Source organism: Rhipicephalus microplus, chromosome 9 (genome assembly GCF_043290135.1).
Source record: "Rhipicephalus microplus isolate Deutch F79 chromosome 9, USDA_Rmic, whole genome shotgun sequence".
NCBI classification, from domain to species: Eukaryota; Metazoa; Arthropoda; class Arachnida; order Ixodida; family Ixodidae; genus Rhipicephalus; species Rhipicephalus microplus.
In genome coordinates, this window is record NC_134708.1 from 94806915 (window position 1) to 94831275 (window position 24361).

At 45.5% G+C, this 24361-nt stretch overlaps 1 protein-coding gene across 1 annotated transcript in view; it reads right to left on the minus strand.

Moving 5' to 3' along the window:
* Nucleotides 1-4340: 4340 nt before the first annotated feature.
* Nucleotides 4341-24361, minus strand: part of LOC142771416 (uncharacterized) — a 40340-nt gene continuing 20319 nt past the window's right edge. Inside the window, exons 4-5 of the mRNA XM_075872898.1 lie at nucleotides 6832-6915; nucleotides 4341-4513 (exon numbers count right to left, since the gene is read on the minus strand). Coding sequence (XP_075729013.1) covers nucleotides 4356-4513; nucleotides 6832-6915 — 242 coding nt within the window. The 3' untranslated portion in view covers nucleotides 4341-4355. The remainder of the gene's footprint in view (nucleotides 4514-6831; nucleotides 6916-24361) is intronic.

The window sequence follows — 24361 nt, forward strand, 5'->3', positions numbered from 1 at the left end:
CTATCGTAAGTACATCCCTATATATTCTGACATTGCCAGCACTCTTACTGACGCGTTGCGCAAGACCAAGCCCCAAACGGTCGACTGGGATGAGGAGAAAGAAAAGGCTTTCCGCGTTTTGAAAGCGGCCTTGTCGAGCCAACCTTTGCTTAGTTCACCGGACTACTCGAGGCCTTTCATAGTCCAATGCGACGCTAGTGATAGAGGCATGGGGGCAGTTCTTAGTCAAAGGGATGAGGGGGATGAAGAGCATCCCGTCCTCTATGACAGCCGGAAACTCACCCTTCGCGAGCAGGTTTACAGGGCAAGCGAAAAGGAATGTGCGTGCTTGGTTTGGGCAGTCCAGAAACTGGCTTGTTATATTGCCGGAAGCAAGTTCATTGTGGAAGTGGACCATTGTCCTCTCACCTGGCTACAGACCATGTCCTCTAAGAACGGCCGCCAGCTGCGTTGGAGCCTCGTTTTGCAACAATATACGTTTGAAATACGCTATAATAAGGGTGTACTTCATGGCAACGCTGATGGCTTAAGTCGATGTCCCTGACGCGAGAGGATGTCTCGAGAACTCTGGCATTTTTTTCCTGACCTAGACAAGGGCTAGTGATTGTTTTTTTTTACTCTTTTAGGTGTACTTGTTTGAAAACGTTGAAGACACGGCTATCCAGGGTATCGGGTCGGTGTGCTTCCAGTGTTGTTGTGTTGTGTCTCCTTAACGTATGAGTAACATTTTGAATGAATTGTGTATTTCCTTTAATATCAGTTAAAGGGGAAAATTGCCTGCTGGAGTTTGGCGGAATTGTCCGGCGCTCACCGGCTGAGTTGTGTTTTCATGTGCGTATGTGATGTCTGTTGAGCCCACAATGAAGCAGGTGGTGCCCTCTACTTCATCAAAGACGGTCGTCACCAAACCGACTGCCGGCGCTGATCTCTCCGGACAGTGGCTGCAAACCTCAGCCCATCAAGATCTTTACCCCCCCCCCGCGCGAGAGACTGTTACGACCGGCCCTAGGGAACCAAGCAAGAGGAGTTGCGGGGAGAACCGGTTCTTGACCGACTGCGTCGTCGACCCCCACCTCCCCATTCAGGCTCCCCCCTCTCGCCGGGAGAATTCCGGAATCTGCTGTGCGTTCGTGATAATGTTTGGGCATTTTTTAGGGCGCCGTGATCATATATGGACATCGTGTTAGGTTGTGCCACTCCATGTGTTGTGAGAGGTGTTTCCCCCTCCCTCGTGGCCGAGGTGCCGGGGCCACCGTATTGGCGGACGATGCGGACAATGCGCCCAGTGTCGACAACGCGGTGCTATAAAATGCCGAAGACGTTTTGTATCGATCACTCTTCTCTCTTTGGATCAGTTGATCACTTCTCCACAGGTAAATAAATCTCTGTTGTTCGTTCGGGCGCTTCTTCTCGCTGAATTGTTAGACGATGGATCCTGCGACGGGGCCAGCTACCGAAAACGAGACCGGCAGGACCCGGAGTCCCAACAACGGCCACTGCGTCCGTGTTTCACGTGAAACTCACCTGCGTCAGCATTCTGTGACCGTGGTAACTTTGAGCACGGTGCAAGTGACACTTGAACGCGGTTGCTGTTACGTTGAGATTACATGCATTTCTGGTGGAGAGTTGTTACTGTACACACACAACACGAAACTACGTATGTGCAAATGGTCCTCATGGCGTCTTGCAGGGCTCAACAGTGTCGTCCGTTGTCACAAGCATTAGTACTGCTCAACCGCCACTGACCTGCAAGGCGTTCGTCGTCGTTGAGCTTCGTCATAGTGCCCAACGCAATTTTGCTGAACACTAACTGCTTCATCCGTGTCATCCGCCACACGACACACGGATATGCACTCGTTCTACGCACTGTTCAAAAACCGTGATTGACAAAGAGATTTGTAAATGTTGTTAAGAGTACAGTGACTGCCAGGAGAACACTGTGTAACCAATAACGCGGCGCAGAGCACGAATATTGTCCGCCACGGCTCAACATAAGACCTGGGGAGGCACACATGCCGCCGCCAGCCGCGGCCGCTCACTGCTAGACCAGCTCCACTGCGCAATACGTAACTATAGCAACGCCGCCATTGTGCCCAGTGAATATGGCCTTCATGATGTCATTTTCGCCACACTTTTAACGCAGCGCGCTGGCTGGGCATGCCCTCTCCTACCTTTCCTTCCTCCGTGTACTCTACATCTGGCGACGGGAAGAAGCTGCGAGCCGGCGGTTGGGCGTGCCGCGCGCCTTGAGAACCTCGCCTGGCCAACAATGTGAACGGCACGTCGCTGCTTGCCGCGCGATCGCTCCGACGCACCGGACGGCGTTGCGGCATGCTTCCCGGTAATGTGCGCGTACCTCTCCCGGCTGTCACCGGTGTTGAAAAGGTTAGCGAAGGCGATCACATTCGCAAATGGTGACGTTAACAACGAGAATGTGTGAACCAGGTAAGCTGAATGCAAGAATTGACAGTGGAAGCCCAGCAACACCGACGAGGTGCGGCGTCAAAAACACCGATCGTGTTCGAGAATACGGACGGCACACTGGTAGCATCGACGAGACGCGAGCCAATGAAGCCAAGCGCAAGCGTTTTGATTGATAGGTGGGTCTTAACTTCCCAACACCACCATATGATTATGAGACACGTCATAGTGGAGGGCTCCGGAAACTTCGACCAGCTGGGGTTATTTAACGCGCACCCAAATCTGAGCACACGGGCCTACGACACTTCCGCTTCCATCAAAAATGCAGCCACCGCAGCCGGGATTCGATCCCGCCACCTGCGGGTCAGCAATCGAGTACGTTAGCCACTAGAACATCGCGGCGAAGCTAGCGCAAGCGTTCGAATTGGCCGGCTTTAACTTGGCAGCCAATCACCTCGATGCCACGTTACCCAGCTGCCTTTGGCTATTCTTTGCGACTACCGATCAGCCCTACAAGCGCTGCTTCAAGCAGGCATGGCTGTGGCGTTGCAGCATGCTTAACTGGCCCCCACTTTAGATAGCGGTGTGCGCCTGTCCTTCCACTGGCTTCTCTGGCATGTTGAAATAGCTGGCAAGGAGGAGGCTGACACCACCACTAAGGCAGCAAACAACTGCGACACGCCAGTCACCAAGGCGGTAGTTCGTTCAATCGGATTACTCCCGGCAGCAAATGGGCATGCTCCTACCAACGGCCCACCCATGCACGCGGGCGGCAAGCGGAAAACCTCCAACATTCCTTCCGGAGACCAGCCTGAACAGATGCGAGTGGCGGTTGTTGCTGCGCCTGCGTACCGGCAGCGCCTGGCCTGCGGCACGCATGTATTTCGCGGGTGGCTTTTCTTTACCAGCGCGCCGAAGGTATGGTGATGACGAAACGCTCCAGCATATCATCTGCTCTTGCCTTGACCTGGCCACAGAGCGCAGTGTACTGGTGAGGCACTATCGCCTGCTCGGTCTACCAGGGACAACAGTGGAAAACATACTTTTTTCCCACGCGTCGAAAACGCAACCCCTCCGAACGTTCTTCGAGTGCGCCTGCAGACCTTAACGCCTTATAGACTAATTATTTCCCTTCGTTCTACTGACTGTACTGACAAGATGTTTTCTTGCCATGCCTTTCGCTTTCTCGTTCTCCTCTCTCATCTTCCTATCATCTTTACTTCCTCTTCCCCTTATCTCTGAAGGTGCTGAGCCGTGCCGCCGCGACGGGACGCTAAATATAGCGTCCTTCTTATTTCTTCCTTTTTTTTCAAGCGTCTTCAACACGTATTGCCCATGATCCCGCCTACCATGTCCCTGCGTTTCAAACAAACGTTTACTCGAGTAAACACTACACTGATTTTCGCTTCAAACCATTACTCCAGCACCCGCGTTGACGCCCCTTTTAACCGGGTCAACGCTGTGTGCACCACTGCGGCTTCGCATCCCTACAAGGTTCCCTTCGGGTAGATTATTCATAGTTTCTTGTATGTGTGGAGCATCAACACATTCAGATGCACATGCTAGTTAAATTTAATAGACTTAAATTGAGTGGTGTAGCCAAGGGCGGGAGTTGCACGCCGGTGAGCACAATTATTCATTTTGCGCCTCTCCCATCCCTAACTACAGCACCGGATACAACGGCAATAAATTTGGTTTTATGGTGCATTTACACATTGACGCGCTGCACACAAAAATAATTTTTTTTACTTGCCCTTCTCTGTAAGAAATTTAGCAGGATTTGTATGTTTCGCCTCCGCCAAAAGAGACACCATCAGATGGAGAAGGTGACGCCGTTAGTTTTGTGGTTATTTAAAGTTGACGCCAAAAGTGAAACAAACACAGAAGAGTTGAAATTTTACAAGAGAAATACACCTTCAATTAGACTACACTTTTTATTTCTCTGCTCTGATTACTTGCTGACACTGCGGAGTGTAAACAATGTAGGATGGTTCAAATCCTGTACGGCGATTAAAATATTGAGGACAGCCTGGGCGAGTTTTCGAAGTTACAGAAGAGTTGGTTACTCTGAGATCGTAATAGACGACGTCCCCTAGGAGGAAAAGATGATAAATGGCAAAATGTGAACCGTAAGTCATTATGAGTTCCAAATAAATAACACAATTTAAAATGGCGAACAAACAAACGAAGAACAAGGCATGCGATGAATTTGAGCAATGCTTTCTGAGGCTTCTGACACGCTGTTTATTCGAAGAAAAAAGACTTGAACAGATCCCCCAGCTTACGATCATAAGTAAACAAGATTTCAGGGCTTCCTATAGCTGTACACAACAGAGAAAGGATTTCATAGTCATAAAAATGATACCGAGTTTGCCACTAATTCACAACTTTTGGTGTTCAAGATCTCAGATCGAAATAACATTATGATGCACGTCGGAGTGGAGTGCATCAGCGATTTGGATAGCCTAGGCTTCCTTAACCTGAACATAAATTTATGCGAACGGTGCTTAGGCATTGTCACCTTCATTAAAATGCACTCGCTGTGGCGAAGAATTGATCTCATCAACGTCAGCTCTGCAGTGCACACAAATTGCAATACTGAATAAATAATTATATTTCTTAGATATTATCATTTTCTTGGCGTGAAATCTGCGTTCTAAATAGCGCGCTGATTTCCTGTTCATAATGTTTATTTCTCTTCTGTAAAATCTAATTGCCTTTTTTCTGAGATTCTCTTTCTTGAAATGCCCACGATTAAAGATATGTAGTAACATAACGTTCCACACATTCACACCATTTATAGAGTATGTGACACTGAAAGCAAAAATACTCGTAACCTATGTACCACAATTTAGGTGCATGGTGGAGAACCCCAGGCGTCTGAAATTCTTGGAGCCCTTCAATACGGAATATCAAGGTCTTTGCACGTTAAAGCTCAGACATCATTCTCAGTTTGAAATATGTAGGCCCGTGTGCTCAGATTCGAGTGCACGTTAAAGAACCAAAGGTGGTCGAGATTTCCGGAGCCCTCCACTTCGGCGTCTCTCATAATCATAGGGTGGATTCGTGAAGTAAAACCCCACATATCACTCAATCTATCAATCACTTTGTCTGAAAACCGAGGCATATAAATTATAGCTAAATTGGAAAACTCACTGGACTCTAATTTATTCAGGACGTTTTAAATAATTTGACATAACAGAACACGGACAAAATATAAGACAGGGTATGACGCGCGAGTTTTAGCAATGTGGGTCACCCCCTGTTTTCTTTTGAGCCAGTGCTCCCTGCGGGCCTGTGCTACAAATCGTTTATTATGGCAACAAAGAGGCTCAAGCCATTGTAACAATACACACAATACAAAAGGTTTATTCCTTACGTGAATAGTAGCGTATTTGGCTAATGTAGCAGCGTTTAGCCTAAATATATATGAACTCGTATGGCGATAACTACCTCGTGCGTGCTTACGGGATGCTGGCTCGTTCTATGTGAACCTTTTTATTATTTGAACAGGCCTCATGCTTGGTTATAAGTACAAGAAACTGGGATAAAAGTATTAGTGTGTAACATGTAACATAAGGACTTAATGAAAAAATACACCCAGAATCTTGCCGCATTTGAAGTTTGTAGGCGTGAGGCTACTGTCTAGAGCAAAGTGCACTCCAAAAATTGCTTTTCGCACAAGCGCCCTCCCTGCGAGTCTACGCCTAATTTATTAGCATCCAGAATACACTTGCGTGCAGGCTAGACAAAGAGGCAGACATCATTGTGCTAAGTGTGAGCCACTGTTTGAAAAACTGAAATTCTGAGTTTGCCAAAGCAAAGACAAAAGGGCACGTGAACAAGTCGAAGCGTCCATAATCTTCAGGCCTGAAGAAGACAAGCCTTTTAGGGAATACTCCAGTTATCTACATAGAAAAATAGCTTGAATTTTCACCGCAGATAAAAGGCCTTCAGTGTGATATACAGCCCGCTACGGTGGCCTAGTGGCTAAGGTACTCGGCTTCTGAACCGCAGGTTACGGGATCGAATCCCAGCTGTGGTGGCTGCGTTTTGATGGAGGCGAAGGTGCTGTAGGCCCGTGGGCACGGACTTGAGTGCACGTTTAAAAACCCCAGGTGGTCAAAATTTCTGGAAGCATCTACTACGGCGTCTCTCATAATTATTTGGTGGTTTTGGGACGTTAAATCCCGCATATCATCATCGGTGTTGTTTATGACACTCTCGTTAGTGATTGTGCGCATGTGATTGATCACGAGTGCAAATTTCATGTTTTCACTAAATATCGCGGCTACTCAGTGCCCATCCTAAGAACATCAACTTGCGTTTCATCAAATAAGCAGTTTTCTTTCAGTTGATATAATAATAAAGTGCATTTTTACACTATACAAATAGAATGCAAACACGTACAGTCTGTTAGTGACTCAATCTTAAAAACGGCACAGGATCGATCCGGCTCCATGTAGACCATAGTTTCAGTGCTAATGAAGGTGTCTGAAAAAAAGAAAGATGAAACTACTATAACCACGTGCGCTTCGATTACAGATTCACATAAAGCAAGCATGGGGTAACTTTTTTCATTTTGACCTCAATTAAGAGCCTCATGATTCATCGTGCCAGAGTAAGCAGAAAAAAAGTTCTCCAGAATGGAAAGAGGAACTGTGGTAGTAAAAACTTAGTTTCTGTTACGACACTTTTTGTTCCTAGGCTCCATAAGGGGGTGGTGTGTACGATTGACCCATTGTTTCAATACGCCAAAATATGTAATAAATTGAGCTTAGCGTACGTACATTGAATGTTAAGGTGTATCTTCATCTTAAAGAAAAGTTATACAGAACGGCCATTAGTCTGGCTCAGTGAATCAGTGGCTAGGGTGCTCGGCTGCAGATTCGAAGGTCGACGGTTTTCCGGATCCCTTCATTCAAATTTCTGGAGCCCTTCACTACGGCGCCTCTCATTTAATATTGTGGTTTCGGGACGTAAAACCCCACATACTAAGAACAGCTATTTGTTTAGACGCTTAGGTGTATGTGGCTAACACAACACAATAATGAGATGCTTAGCGCGATTAGCATGAGTGAAATTTCAACGTATGCATGTACAAAAGATAAACGTCGCCTAAGCCACAGCATAATAGGTAGCAAAAACAATAGGTGTCACGTGATGGTACTGTAGTCATTTTATTCACATCGTGCACATAGTCATTGAAAAGGTGAACGAAAATTTCTAAAATAGGGTGAAATAAAGGATATCCTCATGACTTTCAAAACGACATTTTCTGTAGTACAAGGCATCTTAAGGTGAAAGTGATGTCAATTAAGGCAGTACATAAATAACCAAAATAATCAACTTTTCAGTCCCTGCAGACAGGGGCCCATGGCATCAAGGCCCATTGGAGTATTGTGAGCGGAGCCTAAGTAGCATGCCAAAGCACACATGCTAAGGCCAACCTCTCAGCCTTGTAATGATTTTTTACTCTATTTTTGCCGGTTTCGGTTGATTGTTGTGCAGTACTACAATTCGGCCGCATTCACCGGTGAAAGCGAAGCCAAGGAGCCAATCAGCTTGACTCACAGATTATCAGTATGTCGTCACTTTTCCCCGCAAACTTGACACCCCTTTCAGCTTCCTGCAGATGTTAATCTAGATGCGCAATGCCTGGTGTAACCCCTGTCTTAGCCCGCAAAATCATGAAGCGAAGTCGATCGATGGGTGATGTATTTATTCTCATTTTTTCAGAACGCGTCGGAAGAGTAAGGCAGTAGCTGTCTTTCACGTTTTGGGTGCACCGGCGTCATTGCGTAGGTTACATCATGGTGATAAAATTCGAAATGATTCGAAATGTGTATTTCATATAAAGCATCCACACGGAAACGCTTCGCCTGTTTGGATAACTTGGTGGTCGTAATTTTTGGATAAGTCTACTACGGATGCCTCGTAATCATATTGTGGCTGTGGCATGTGAAGTCTCCGACGTTATTATTATGTCGTTTGTTTGCCTCCGGCCGGCCCTTTCAGCATCTATCTATCTATCTATCTATCTATCTATCTATCTATCTATCTATCTATCTATCTATCTATCTATCTATCTATCTATCTATCTATCTATCTATCTATCTATCTATCTATCTATCTATCTATCTATCTATCTATCTATCTATCTATCTATCTATCTATCTATTCGCCTACGCCTGGGTGCTCTCATAACCACCTTAACCTCTGGTAAACCAAAATGAGAGTGGCAGGGTAAGATTGTCTGACGAACATGGCTCACAGGTCATGACATTATTAATTCCACAATCTCGTCACCTACGTCGTCACATCCGTTCCACCATACGAGTGGCACATACCAGCGGGAGGATGTGTGCCACATCTAGGCCTGTATAAGCCACAGGTGACGGACTGTTTGTAGTTAGCCAGGAGCAACGCTACCCGAAACGGATAATTTTAACGCTTGAGAGTTAAGAAAAAGCTGACATCGGCAGTGTTGACGAATAGAAAGAATACACTGCCACCAGACATCATCCTGAATAGAACTTAAAAAAAACTAAAATAATTAACCGTAATCGTGCATCTCCGAAAACTATTCGAACAAACCGGACACCCCTAAACCAGTCTATTCAATGTGCTAGGCAATTTTACGTTCAACATACTCTACCAGACTTCATACGGACGGCTCCTGATAAAGTGTGGTCGCAATCATCCCGCAAGAGAAGAGGTACTCTTCAAATAAATCACAATGATACAATCGTTACAGATAAAAAAGCATAATGACGAATTTCAGCGAGTACTTTTAAAGCGTTTTCTAAAAAGATTGCGATTGCGCGCAAGCTTATGCTATATTTCCTTTTCTTCACACAGACATCGTGTCCCTATCTGGCATTGTGTCTATGCTACTGAATTTAGAGACTGAAGCCTTGCCTCGTCTCGAAAACATTCAAAATGCGTTTCTGCGTCGATACGCTGATATGGTTGCGAAATTCCTTGTGATTATTTTCCGTGCCTCTCTTTCTTCTTCTTCTGTCCCGATATATGGTAAACAGCGCCAATTGCCCCATGTTAAATTATGTGGTCGTATAACGAACTGCAATTCCGTGTTTCTTATTCCGTTTCGGCCCCATTGGTGCTATCTGATTGGTCGTTCAACCTGTCAGTCAAGTGACGAGCCAGAAGCCCAAACTATGGTGACGTCGAAATTGCAAGCGCGTGCTCATTATACAGAAGAAACGTTCTCTGATTGGTGGTTCAACCTGTCAATCAAGTGACGATTCAGAAGCCCAAATGAAGGTGATGTCAAAATGAAAGTACGCGATTCTCTTAGAAAAATAAACGGAATCGGTTCCGCGCTACGGCGGAACAGCCAGCGAGTGAGCCCGCCGCAAACAGAATAGGAGAGATCGCTGCACCGGCTGAGCCAGTGACCTTCGCTGTAAAGTTTGTCTCCATGAACGTGGCCTACAACAGGCGCCGGAGGGATGTTGAGGTCGCATTTGACATGCCAGACGAACAGTTTGGGCGTCACTTTCGCCTGAGTGAAGCAACAGTGTTGGGATTGTGCGACGAAGTCGCCGAATGACTCGCGGGCTGCGCTCTCGGTGGAGCGGAAAAAGTGTGCGACCCGCGTTTCCTCACCACCGGATCTTTCCACTTGTCGGTGAGAGGCGAGGCGACCGTAGCGGTGATGCAGCCCACGGTCAGCATCAGTGTGAGACGTGTGGCTGGAGCGATCGACAACCCCGGGACCCGCAACAAGTGGGTTCACTTCCCGATAATGGTAGAAGAGAAGGCAGCCTTGAAGGAGGAATTCCTTTGGTTTGGACCCCTACTCGGCGTGATCAGATGCGTGGACGGCAGCTTCGTCGCATTGAGGAGAGGGCAGAAGGCGCCCTTCTGGCGCCGCGAAAGTTATTTTGCCCTCAACGTCATGTTCGTAAGTAGCTGTGTTCTCCTTTTCTCGGGCGCATGTTTTTTTTTGTTCCAGTGAGACGTAGTTCATATTGCTCTTGGTTTACCCAGATTTTCGTCGCGGACATGTTGATCCTTGCCGTGGAACCGTTGCGATCAGGATTGGATGACGAAAGCCACATCTGCGTGCGTCCGCGAATCTGAATGGCGAGTTTCTTCTCAGTGAGAAGTAAATATAATTTCCTTTTACGCGGGATGCCAGTTTTTTTAAATGGAGATATTTCCTCGCGGTATTGATAAAACTTTAGCGCCATGACAAGAGGCATTAGAGCGCATATTACCGGTGCACAACCTCTCAGCTGTGGCTTAACTGCTGCAGTAATGTTAGGTGATGTGCTATGTCATGACCACCTCATCGTAGTAGCCATGTTTTGCGTATTACGGGGTCAATGTCACGCTAGTCAGGTACCGCGGATTCAGTAATTGGTATCCTAGGGCCAACGAGCCCCAAGAGATCCTGGTCATTTTAGCAGTATTTACAACACAATTTGTATTTCTGCAGGCAACGATGGCTACTCCCTCGAATCTTAGATTGTGGTCCTGGTGAAAGGTCCTCTTCGAAGAATACTGCAGAAGGCAAGTATAACTCTGCACATACTTCATTGCGTTTTATAGTGGAGCATTGTATTGGGCTATTGAAGAACCGTTTTCGCTGCATTCAGTGGCACCGTAACCCTCCCCTCCCTTACTCACCAGAACGTTCTTCCAGTATTGTTGCTGCATGTGCACTGTAGCACACCCTTTGTTTTGAAGGTGCCATAGGCTTTGACAGTCTCAGCGGTGACAGTGGCGACGAGAACAGTGGGCATGGCAGCTCTCTCGATGGTGACCTCCAACGTCGATTTAGACAGGGAGAGTCAGCACACTTAGTGTACTTAAGTGGGCAAACTGTCCGCAACTGTGTTATCAGCTTGTTTGGCAGGAAAAGGCAGCAACCCCTGCAGTGCCTAAAAAGAATGCCTAGGAAACTGCACCGCCTGAAGCACCAATCGCAGTGTTAAAAAATTTGTTCTGCATTGCAAGAGCCTGACCACCCGTGGTTCTTTAACATCCGCCTGATATGAAGTAAACCAATGTTTTTGCATTTCCCCCTCAGGTGCTCTCGCAGCCACTGCTATCAGCAGTAATGAAACACACGTCCACAAGTGTATTAATGTGACATCTTATGTGATCAGCTGCCATGGTGTTTCCAGAAACTTAGCAAGAAATTATGAAGCAGCAACACAGTCCAGCCTTTTCACTGGGAAGGAATCGTTTTGGTAAAGCTTGTTGTAGTTAGGATTATTGCATGGGTTTGATGAGCTGAAACCACGATGTGATAACGAGGCAGACTTCACTTCAGGCCTTTGAAAAATTCAAACACATCAGGTGTTTTTTTTTGTTGTGCAAGTAAAAGCTACGCTGGACTCTCGAATACCACCTCCATCGAAGTATGACCTCAGCAACTTTGATCATGCCCTTTTGATACGGGTCCACAGTCAAGCACAGTAACTACAGTGCACCAGTATAATTTTTGTCGCTGATGCCATCCTGCAGCCACCTACAATTGTTACCGTCGTCTGCTTCATGCCTGCGCACTGTCTTCTCGCTTCCTGTCTACGCAACACACACCTCAGTGACCTTCTGTGGCGCATCCACCACACTTTTCTTCTGGAATGGGACAACTGATACTGAAAAAGATAGTCTAGCATTTCAAGTACATTTTGCTTGTTTGTAAATGCTGATGTAACAAAAAGAATAAGTACGCAGTCTTCTTTTTCAAGCCGAAACTGTAAAAAAATGTTTTATTCAAGCTCATGCCAATGCTAAGATGGCATACACTTTCTGTATATAGATGCATGTTGTGAAACGACGCTGTCTTGTTGTCAAAGCAGATATTTATTACATTGCATACATGAAAAGACACATCATGCTCAATAAAATACTGTGTCAAATGGGTAAGTAATACTAAAACGCTATCTATATAGATGCCAGGTTTGTCTGATGAAATGAAGTCACGTGATATTTGTTGTGTGCATCATTTCATGAGGGGGACGAGCACACATAAAAGTAATATGTGAAGATGCCCTCACATGACTGTGAGAAAGTGGATCATTGAACACTGTTATGCACCACACTTGTCGAATTGGGAAGCTGATTTGTAAGTAAAACAACACCAGAGAAAGAAAAGTTAAAGGGGAAAAATTATGATGCCCATGCTCGTTACTGTGGTAGTGACAGGAGGCTGAGCAGTTCCAGGCACAACGACAGCCAGAGTAGATGAACGCAAGACCCTCGCTTCATCGACAAGCTGCAGATGATGTAGACAAGTCGCGTGATGTATTACAAACCCTGTAATGGAAAAATATACAGGAAACATCATTGATGCTCCTCCTGTTCGAATCGGACGGGCAGCAAAACGTGGCATTTGTGATTTCTTTGGATGAGAAAGTTAATTATCAAGGTAAAAATTGCAAACTCTTTTTTGCTATTCATAACACAGCGCAACCACAAGCAGTCAGACAGATTGGCTTCACTTGGCTTCTTCCGAACCTTGGAACAAGCACCTCAATGTAGCATTGTTAAGTATGACCTTGCACTTCAGCCTCATCTACATTGTTAAATTATTGCAGAACTTCTTAGAAGTACAGTGTGAATCCATAAGCATGTTGTTAATCAATTCATCAGTAGCAGGAATAAACGCAGCAAAGTTGTAGGGAGTACATATTCCTTGTCGTTAGGATGTTGCACCGATTTCAGCAGACCAATGATGTGTTTTGCTTTTCTATTGAAAAGTATGCTCCACCTGCTTATGGTGGGCATTATTTCACTTATTAGGTCATTTCTCTCAACAGTCATCAAGAGAAGCCATAAATTCTTAATGATCGTTCAGTAACCATGAAAAAGGTTGGTCCCTAGCTAATTTACAGGCACAACACAATAGTAACATTGAGTGGAATGCAGGCTACAATGTGTGACGTGCATTGAAAGGACCACTGCAAATCTGATTTTTTGGTTCAGTGATTACCACCATTTTTTTTGGTCAAAAATATTGTTCCTTTCTATACCCTTTGAATACATATGGGTAGAAGCTGGGGCTTTGAAAATTTTAAATTGGTCATTCTTTGTTATCTGTCTTTACTGTACAATAGTTTGCTGTCTGCCAGAAAATTATCTCTTTATGCCAATATTGCAAGACAAATAAATGTTCGAGTGATTTCTGAGGTACGCCAAATAGGCACATCATACCTTCTGGATCGACCTTCTGAACAACCGAAATGTACCCAAGATAGACCAATTAACTGAGTAATCTCCATTTCAAAAACACAGTGTATCAAACATAATGGCAATTGTACGCAGTACTGCTCTGTCAACAGCACTCGTAAGTTCCCGAAACTTACCGGCGATCTTCGAGCACTTCTACTTGGATAAGCAGAAAAAGCAGGCCCACCGCTGCGGGGAAATTCTACCGGGCGGCATCGTAAATGTTTGCCCCCCTTTTTCTTCCCAGTTCTCGCCACAACGCGGTTAAAGCCGAATGCGCAGCATCTATCATACCAATCATTAGCCGGCTAAAACAATTATGCTCATCAAATCTAATCGTTAAATCATCGCAAATGAAAACCGTGGTCAGCAGATAAACATAAACGTTTTACGCAACAACTTTCTTCTGCGAGAGTTCAATGAAGCCATAATTTACGTAAGATGCAGCGGGTGAGAAAATGAATGCGCTCTTCCGTGTTATGTATCGGGTGCTGTTACGACGCTTGCCAACGCACGATCGTTCCTTAAATGAAAAAGTGTTGCTTACCTGTCAATAGACGACAAAAGTACAGGCTTCTCGGGTACACACTTTGTTGTTTGTTAGCTGTAAATACAAAAGCCAAGTAAATATATCGCGACAGCGGTAAGCTTGGCTTTGTGTACTCACCTTACGACAAAAATTTCATGATTTTTCCTTGCTTTTCACCACTTGCCATATCTTTCGGCGACGGAAATTCTCTTCGGTAGTCGCGATTACATTCTGCTTGCAGATCAATATACCACAGAACGCAAAACGTGGCTCGCACAGATGATCAGCTGTTTTTTTCTTTGCACACAGCAGCCATTATGTGGCTTGGATTAGACGTAAAAATCACTGACATGTGGCTTGGACTCTCAAAACACAACAGTGTTCCATTTACTTTTAGCAATATAATTGGTTCATGAAAGCGCTAGAAGCCTCTAAATCGAATTTCTTTAAATTTACGTGAGATGTTTTTTTTGTTACATGCTCACGAATAAAATAAATAGAATATACGACCCCTTTATGGCTCTCAGTCAGAAAGCCGCTAAGGTCTTTATTATTGCCGCTTCACTATACCCAGAAAATACAAGGCTTTTTTTGCCTCACGTAAAAAATAAATTGAATATACGGCCCCTTTGCAATTTCTAGCCAGAAAGTTGCTAAATGTCTTCAAATTTTCACCTCAAAATACTCATAAAATACTAGGGACTTCTCTAGATTTATACGTAAACTAGGTAAACTGCCACACCTGTCTTGTTTGCACACAATGGTCGGCAACGAGCGCTCTTCATTGGCCAAATTTAAAAAAAAAATGTAGAAGCTTTCGGCGTTGGCGGTGCCTCAAGCTTGAGGTAACAGAGAAAACGGAATACAGAATACGGAATAGAAGTACGTTATACGGCCATTGGAGATAAAGTGCTGGTTACAAGTTATTTTTCCATATCTTTAACTTCTTTTTGTTGTAAGCTTCTCGAGCACGTCATAGCTAACTACATCACTACTTTTCTTAATGACAACATACTAACCACATTCCAACATGTGTTCAGAAAGGTATCGTGCACTGTTACTCAACTGGTCACATTCATGCATAATTTTGCTTCTATACTCGATAAATCCAGGCATATTGATTTTATTCTCTTAGGAAGGTTGTTGATTTATTTCCCCACAGTGAATTGATCTTCAAACTTAAAAATATTGGCCTTACAGATTTATTGTAATTTACGTCTCCACGTACTTGTCAAATCAAAGACATTTTGTTGATAAAAATGGTTACTGCTCTCGCAAACTCCACGTTCCATCTTGTGTTCCCCAGGGAAGTGTTTTGGGGCCCCTACTTATTTAATATATAAAATTGATATTGTTGAAGTTGTCCCTGAACACGTCGGAATAAGGCTATTTGCCGATGTTTGCATACTGTATAAGGAAATAGTTACCATAAATGATGAACAGCTCTTAAATACCTGCCTTGATAACGGTTTCCTGTGGTGTAAGAAGTGAATCAGAAACTAAACTCCGACAAAACAATGTACATAAACACCACATGAAAGAAATCTTTTCTTCTTTTCCACATGCGCTACAAAGTAACATACTCAAAGAAGTCAGTGAGTATAAGTACATTGACGTAACAATAACCAAGCATCAAAGTTGGAATATGCAAGTATCGAAGATTTTCGCACCCGCCTTTATTATAAGCTATGCTTTCTCAAGTACAAACTTCGTTTTGCCCCACCATCTGTAAAGCTGGTAGCTTATAATACCATCATTAGGCCTGCTCTGGAATATGCGTGCGTCCTTTGAGACCCATACACTAAACAAAATATTCATGACATAAAAATGATTCAACGTGAATTCATTTGGTTTATATTTTCTAAGTACAGCATGGCAGACACCCCACAGCTATTATGAAAAAAAAAATAATGAACAAGAGCCCCGCCGCGGTGGTCTAGGGGCTAAGGTAGTCGGCTGCTGACCCGCAGGTCGCGGGTTTGAATCCCGGCTGCGGCGGCTGCGTTTCCGATGGAGGAGGAAATGATGTAGGCCCGTGTGCTCAGATTTGGGTGCACGTTAAAGAACCCCAGGTGGTCGAAATTTCCGGAGCCCTCCACTACGGCGTCTCTCATAATCATATGGTGGTTTTGGGACGTTAAAACCCACACATCAATCAACCAAGTAATGAACAAGAACTTCAGCTTCGTCGCAAAATTCGTAGATTAAAATTTATTTTCATTGAAAAAAAAAAACATTTTGCACTACCTGCCTCACGTTTATCCAACAACTGACGTCACGAGAAACTGGAAATTGCCACGTTGCGTCGATAACACCATTCGAGACACGTACCAACACATTTATTTAGGAGTACTGAACGCTGGGTGAGTTGGTAATTCATAACTACAAAACTGCGCGAAAAAATGACAACAAACTGAGAAGGCACACACATAGGCACCGGCTTGCAACTGAAATTTTATTGAAGGATACGCATATTATAGCTAGCCAAAATGTGACGAGAAAGCCTAGACGTTGGCAGTGAGATAATCTATCTCTTGTTGGTGCAAATTCACTGGAGGCCTCGCAACACACGTGTCGCCATATTTGTGTATACGTATAAAACCTCAGCAACTTCTTTCTGTGTCCTATCCCTTTGCCGGGACAGCACGCTTGTATCGCGAAGTAAACACTTACAATGCCTGCAATATAGTCACAGACTTGACTGAGGGTGGGCCTTCAGCTTTCCTGTCACTTTTTTGCACAGCTTTGTGGTTAGCTACCTACGTAAGTTTCTTTTTTTCTCCTCAGATCATTGTAGACTGGACACACTGCCGTTTGAGTTGCTACAACATATTGACAACCTCTACTTTTTCACATCATAACCCTAACTACTATATTTTTTTAATTATATGTACAGGAAGTCCGTGCACAAGTAATCCCAGCTGTTTACATTAATGTGTTGCCGTAGTGATATTTCTATTGCTGTACCATGTGTTATATTGCGATTATGATTTGGTGCAAATAGTTTTGTGTACACATGCTTATTTTAGTCACGAATTTTTACTGGTTTACGCTGTGCAAATGCTGTTGAATATGGGTTTCTACACTCTAAGGCGAAACTACCCGAAAAAAGAGTAACGGAGTCCAATAGGCGCGCGCGATGAACGGATAGACCATTGAGAAGCAACCACAGAGGGAAGCGTGCCGCGCGGTACCACTTAGGCTCCGAACACGCTCCAAAGGAATGAACCACCTGGGCATTGCAAGCAGCGCGAAAAGCGTTGCCAAGGTGACTAGCCGTCCTTCTCCTCCTCTGCTGGCTCAGTCTTTCCCCGTACTTTGCTGGCGACGGTTCGCACTGCTTCGCTCTCGGAGTGCTCGACCAAGGCCACCTGGATTCGATGATCTAGGAATTACGAGGTGGTGCTTGTGTGTACGCTTGGATGAGCGTGGGCTGTTGCTTTTGCGTTTCGCTGCACCCATGAAGTCTGGAGCAAGTCTCTACACGTTACCACGCCGCGCTGTATATCTCTGGCTTCAAGATAGTCGCGACCAACACACGACAGCAACAATAGGGAAGGCCAATGTGGCGGCCGAGATGACAGCAGACCTATCAGATGTATACTTCAGTCCGACTCAGAGCAGAAATCAGCGCTTAAGCAAGTAGGTTATCATTCTTTATTATTCTACTCTACTTGTCTAGTGTGTGATACGGATCGCGCTTGCCGGCAACAGGCTCCGTCATGTTGTGTGTCGCACGCACGAAATTCATCACGAAGGTCAGCTTCGGCGTTTGCAGTTCGCCTGTGCTTTGCGACAGCCTGAAAATTGGCGGCTACTCCCGTCGCCCTCCCGTACGCTCGCTCATCTTGTGCTCGCCTGTTTTCGCCGCCGCGAAGAGCTCCGGGCTGACGATATTGGACTGAGACCTCGTCGCTGTGTTGGGAGTCGTCGGAAATAAGTTGCGGGTTCTCGTAAAGAGCTTGATTGTAGTATGTCGTGCGCTGTAAATGCACCAGTACGGGCTGGCGGGGCTTTCGCTAGCGTCGGAAGTCGTTGAAAATTGGTCGCTATTACAGTTGGCTTTCCCGTCAGTCAGTCGCAAGCAGCTCGGCGCCGTCCGTTGGCTGCGGTGGTGGACTCGCGTTTCTGCGCTGCACTCACTCGAGTTTGTGGAAAAGGGCCGCATCACCGTAGATTTCTTCGGCGTTAGCTCCAAACCAGCTCGGCCCTGTTCGTGGCTGCGGCCACGCGTACGCTCGCTCTCCTGTTCGAAGTTCGCTGGTAGCAGACACTCCCCGTGCAGCGCCGTGTTTGGTCTCGCGTTCGCTTGCTCGAGCTGAGGGACGTCGTTCACTTAGGACTCGCCGACTTTTTAGCGGCACGGTGGTTCGCGGAGTTGTGGCTGCGGCCACCGGCCCTAAGCTGTTGCACTACAGGGATCGAAATGAGTCTTTGACTATGTGTGACAACATGGTGAAATTATTAGCGTGTCATATATCACGCATGTTTCCATTTCTTCTTGCACATATTTCTCATATTCATTTCTAATTATTCTCTGTCGCGTGTCACTCCCTATTTTATATACTTATTGTGCAGCCGTGGGCACACACCGTGCTGAAGACTGTGTGCGCTGGCGTCTGCGATGCCTGTCGTCTATCTATTTCGTCAGAGCAGCTTCAGAAGGACTGTGCGAGATGGGGAGGTAAAGTTATTTGTGTGTCATATTTTAACGCTTGTTTTTTATATTTACGTGCACGTAATTGTCATATCCGTGCATCTTCATCTTCTGTCACGTGTGTCTAACTATTTTTACTATAATTTTGTACGTGCAGCCGTGGGAACACAACAGGCAGAAGGCTGCGTGCGCAGGCGTCTGCAATATCTGTCATCTATCGCTTCCGTCGGAGGAGCTCCCCAAGGAGAGAACAGAATTTCACAACGAGACTGGACTTGTACACTTCACCATGAATTCACCTAAAACAATGGAGAAACTTCATGTGTATGTAGATTTCGATGCCTCACTTTTGTCTTTCGTTGTTGCCGTGACTTCGAAAGCAGTTACACATAGGTGGCTCACTACTTTTTCGCGTGTTCTTTTCTGCGCAGTTCTTTGCTCACTGTGCAGAGAACAGGCAAAAAAAGTATTTGGCCTGGCGGAAAATAAACAGAAACAATGTTTGAGCTGAGGAGAAAAAGTTCATTCGATTTGAGTATTTGACTGGATCAACCGTTCGTCCGGCAAGGTGCGACTGTTAGGACTAACGGGTGCCCGGTGAGGTGTAAATTTCGGGATTAACAGTTGCCTTATAAGGTGCAAATGTGAGGACTAGTTAGTAGTCCTTTGAGGTGAATTGTGGGACTAACGGTTACTCACTGAAGTGTAAATGTGAGCACTAATTGTTAAGTCTCTTGAGCTCGTCTGTGGGGACTAACTGTTAGACCCGGTGCCGTTAGTCCTTAAAGGTATAATTGTTGTGGCAGCCCCATTAGTTCCCAAAAGGACGAACTACACACCCTTTTAGCACCCTTTTGACTTAGAGTGTATGTGTATGTACACTTGTTTATACGAGAGTAATAATTTTGTGTGTAAATTGCGTGCGTAGACTACAAATTAATTTAATTTTTTTGTATGAGTGCTTCTTTTCACTCCTGCATGGGCTCTGACTTGTGCCTGATGTAATCGTTAATAAAGACCATAAATAAATTCTCCTTTTATTCACCGAAGAATTTTGTGTAAATACTGTTTTTGTCCGCACTATTCAAATGTGAAGTGCTTTGCACGGTCATGTTAAATCTTTATCGCGTGAAGAGTTCATTGTGTAGAATATTTACCAGTGACTTTCTTGCCATTTGAAATTTACGTTGAATATAATTTTCTTAAGTTCAGACTCCACTCCTCTGAGCCTTTTAAGGTGGCACTTCATCGAAATAATTAATTAAATAAATAAATGGTATGTCGCACCAGAAGTCGAACCCCAACATTCTGCATGGCCCTGAAGTATTCTTTTTTAGAGGCATGCGAAGTCTGGAAATTTCTTTTCAGAGAGACCCTAAGGATCCTGAAACGTTAATGGTTGTTGCAGTGCTAGCTGTACAGTTTCATCAACATACTCCTATCATTAAGCCGTCACCCCGTGTTAACGTCAACTGTAGTTAAGCGCATCCACTAATGTTGATTTGTGTAGCAGCGTCTTGGGCTACTATAATCTGAGCACCAGCGTTTTATGTGACCTCACCGCTTCTGGTGTTGCTAATATCAACGTTGCAGTGTATCATAGCCCCGCCACGGTGGTCTAGTGGCTAAGGTACTCGGCTGCTGACCCGCAGGTCGTGGATTCGAATCCCGGCTGCGGCCGCTGCATTTCCGATGGAGGCGGAAATGTCGTAGGCCCGTGTGCTCAGATTTGGGTGCACGTTAAAGAACCCCAGGTGGTCGAAATTTCTGGAGCCCTCCACTACGGCGTCTCTCTTAATCCTATGGTGGTTTTGGGACGTTAAACCCCACAAATCAATCAATCAATGCAGTGTATCATACCAGCTTGCGCGCGCTCTTATCTCTTGTTTTGAGCAGCAACATGTCAGTGTTTAGTTTTCTATTACCTCGCTTCCCCTCCTTTTTAAAGTAACCTTCTCACCCATTGTGGCTTTAAATGGAACGAACTTAAGTGATAAGGGTTTTTTTTTCCTGGGAACGAGCTTGTGTCCGCCACACGGTATGTCACCATGACTGATAAAGGTATCAGAAGGGGGCGTCGCCATTAACCATCGCATCGGCCCTAACTACCGCAGAACCGCCATGGAAATCGTGAAGCCACCAGAGCCACCACGCATAGCCGGAGATGGTGGAAAACGTTGACAGTTTTTCAGAGAGTGATTTGAACTGTTCCTGATCTTACAGAATCCATCGGCAACATACCAACCAAATCGGCAAGAACAGCGCTGTTCATGTGTGTGGTCGTCGAGGACGTGATCTAGATTTTCAACAACTTTCTTTTCGCTGAGTAATGGAACAAAAAAAAACTACACCACAGTCGTCGCTAATTTTAGAGAATACTGCGTAAAGCCGCAGAAGGAAGTTCAACAACGGTATTTTTTTCGCACCCGTGTACAGACAGGAGCAGAGCCATTCGAGAACTTTGTGCGGAGTTTACAAAAGCAAGCTAAACACTGCAACATTGGAAGCATGGCAGAGGAAGTGGTTCGGGACCAGATGATATTTGGACTAAAGACGAGAAAACTGAGGGAAAGCTTCTGAGTAAGAATTTGACCCTCGCGAAAGCAATAGCTAAGTGTAAAGGAGCCGGAACCTTTGCGCGCAAAAGTGCATTACGGTCAAGAGAAAGTGACACCCTAAGTTAAAGCAGTCACTTGGAGCCGGACGTGGCCCACCTCAACAGGGTAGCGGGTGTTCCAGGTGTGAATATCGCATGCCCATGGGTGGTGCCTAGCCTACGGAAACATTTGTCGTACTTGCAACGGACTGAACTACTTCACCGTATGTTGCAGTTCAAGGACTTGGGTCACGGAAGTACAGCGCGAAGATGACTTTGCCATTCTGGACTTTTCAGTCAGTGCAGTTCACACGGATCGTTACTGGTTCATCTAAGCGACGATCAGAAAAAAGAGGTGTCGATAAAAGTTGACACGAGATCCCAAGTGAACCTAATACCACTGACGATCTACTGAAACAGAAAGTCTGACCCCTTGAGACTAGCATGGCAACTCTGCGCTCATATAATGGGGGCATGGTCAACAATAGCTGCGCAGTCTCTGTAGCTGTCCTCATTGGTGACGGGAAAATCTGGGCAAACTTCTTCGTGGCAAAGAAACCCTACCAGATGATCCTAGGAATAAATCGAAGCGAATGCCTTCGGTTATTCCAGCGAGAGGTTGGTAGCGTAGCCGCATGTACTCTTAAGGAAGTCAACGAAGTTCCACAGGTTTTACCTGGAAGTGGCTGAATCAACCGTGACTACAAGATAGTGTTGCAAAAAGACGCTGTCCCCGCCATCGAGCTGGCGTGAAGGGTTCCCTTTGCGTTGCCGCAGCCACTTCGGGAGAAGTGGACGCGCATGGAGGGAGAGCACGCCATTAAAAAAACAGCGAGCTAATGAAGTGGGTAAGCCTTCTCAATATTTTACGGAAAAAATACGGCAAACTACGGGTTTGCATGAACTCGAGAACAATGAATTCATCGATCGAGAGGGAATGTCGTCAAAAGCCCTGTCGAGAAGATATATTTAGGCTGAGCTAACAGGCACAATTTTCTTTCTGGGCTCGATGCCAGTGCCGCCTTCCATCAGCTTTCCCTACACTAACATTGATAAAAAATATGCACGTTTGCAACACCATTTCGTCGTAACCACTACCTGTGGCTGCCGCTTGGCATCTCGTCGGCTAGGGAATTATTTCAGAAGGCGCTAACCTAGGTATTCGAAGACATGCCAGGCGTATTTGTGTATGTGCATGACGTCGTAATTTGAGGAAGTGACAGGGAGAAGCATGAAGGATGTCTTCAAAGCCTGCTCAGGGCAGCACAGTTTTAATCGTTAACGTTCAACGCAAAAAAATGCGAGTTTAGAATGAGAAAAGTGAAATTTGTGGGCAATATTATCAGCGCCAAATATTCTACCCAAATCCAGCCTTAGTGGCCAGTTTAGCGTATATGCCACGGCCCGATAACAAGTTGGCATCACAAAGGTTGCTGGGCGTGGTAAATTATTTAGGCAAATACTTGTTATCGCCAGCCAAGAAAACAGCGGCTTTGCGATATCTTATCAAGCCAGACGTGCGGAGTTTACAAAAGCAAGCTAAACACTGCAACATTGGAAGCATGGCAGAGGAAGTGGTTCGGGACCAGATGATATTTGGACTAAAGACGAGAAAACTGGGGTAAAGCTTCTGAGTAAGAACTTGACCCTCGCGAAAGCAATCGCTAAGTGTAAAGGAGCCGGAACCTTTGCGCGCAAAAGTGCATTACGGTCAAGAGAAAGTGACATCCTAAGTTAAAGCAGTCACTTGGAGCCGGACGTGGCCCGCCTCAACAGGGTAGCGGATGTTCCAGGTGTGAATATCGCGTGCCCATGGGTGGTGCCTAGCCTACGGAAACATTTGTCGTACTTGCAACGGACTGAACTACTTCACCGTATGTTGCGGTTCAAGGACTTGTGTCACGGAAGTACAGCACGAAGATGACTTTGCCATTCTTGACTTCTCAGTCAGTGCAGTTCACACGGATCGTTACTGGTTCTTCTAAGCGACGATCAGAAAAAAGAGGTGTCGATAAAAGTTGACACGAGATCCCAAGTGAACCTAATACCACTGACGATCTACTGAAACAGAACGTCTGACCCCTTGAGACTAGCATGGCAACTCTGCGCTTATATAATGGGGGCATGGTCAACAATCGCTGCGCAGTCTCTGTAGCTGTCCTCATTGGTGACGGGAAAATCTGGGCAAACTTCTTCGTGGCAAAGAAACCCTACCAGATGATCCTAGGAATAAATCGAAGCGAATGCCTTCGGTTATTCCAGCGAGAGGTTGGTAGCGTAGCCGCATGTACTCTTAAGGAAGTCAACGAAGTTCCACAGGTTTTACCTGGAAGTGGCTGAATCAACCGTGACTACAAGATAGTGTTGCAAAAAGACGCTGTCCCCGCCATCGAGCTGGCGTGAAGGGTTCCCTTTGCGTTGCCGCAGCCACTTCGGGAGAAGTGGACGCGCATGGAGGGAGAGCACGCCATTAAAAAAACAGCGAGCTAATGAAGTGGGTAAGCCTTCTCAATATTTTACGGAAAAAATATGGCAAACTACGGGTTTGCATGAACTCGAGAACAATGAATTCATCGCTCGAGAGGGAATGTCGTCAAATGCCCTGTCGAGAAGATATATTTAGGCTGAGCTAACAGGCACAATTTTCTTTCTGGGCTCGACGCCAGTGCCGGCTTCCATCAGCTTTCCCTACACTAACATTGATAAAAAATATGCACGTTTGCAACACCATTTCGTCGTAACCACTACCTGCGGCTGCCGCTTGGCATCTCGTCGGCTAGGGAATTATTTCAGAAGGCGCTAACCTAGGTATTCGAAGACATGCCAGGCGTATTTGTGTATGTGCATGACGTCGTAATTTGAGGAAGTGACAGGGAGAAGCATGAAGGATGTCTTCAAAGCCTGCTCAGGGCAGCAAAGTTTTAATGGTTAACGTTCAACGCAAAAAACG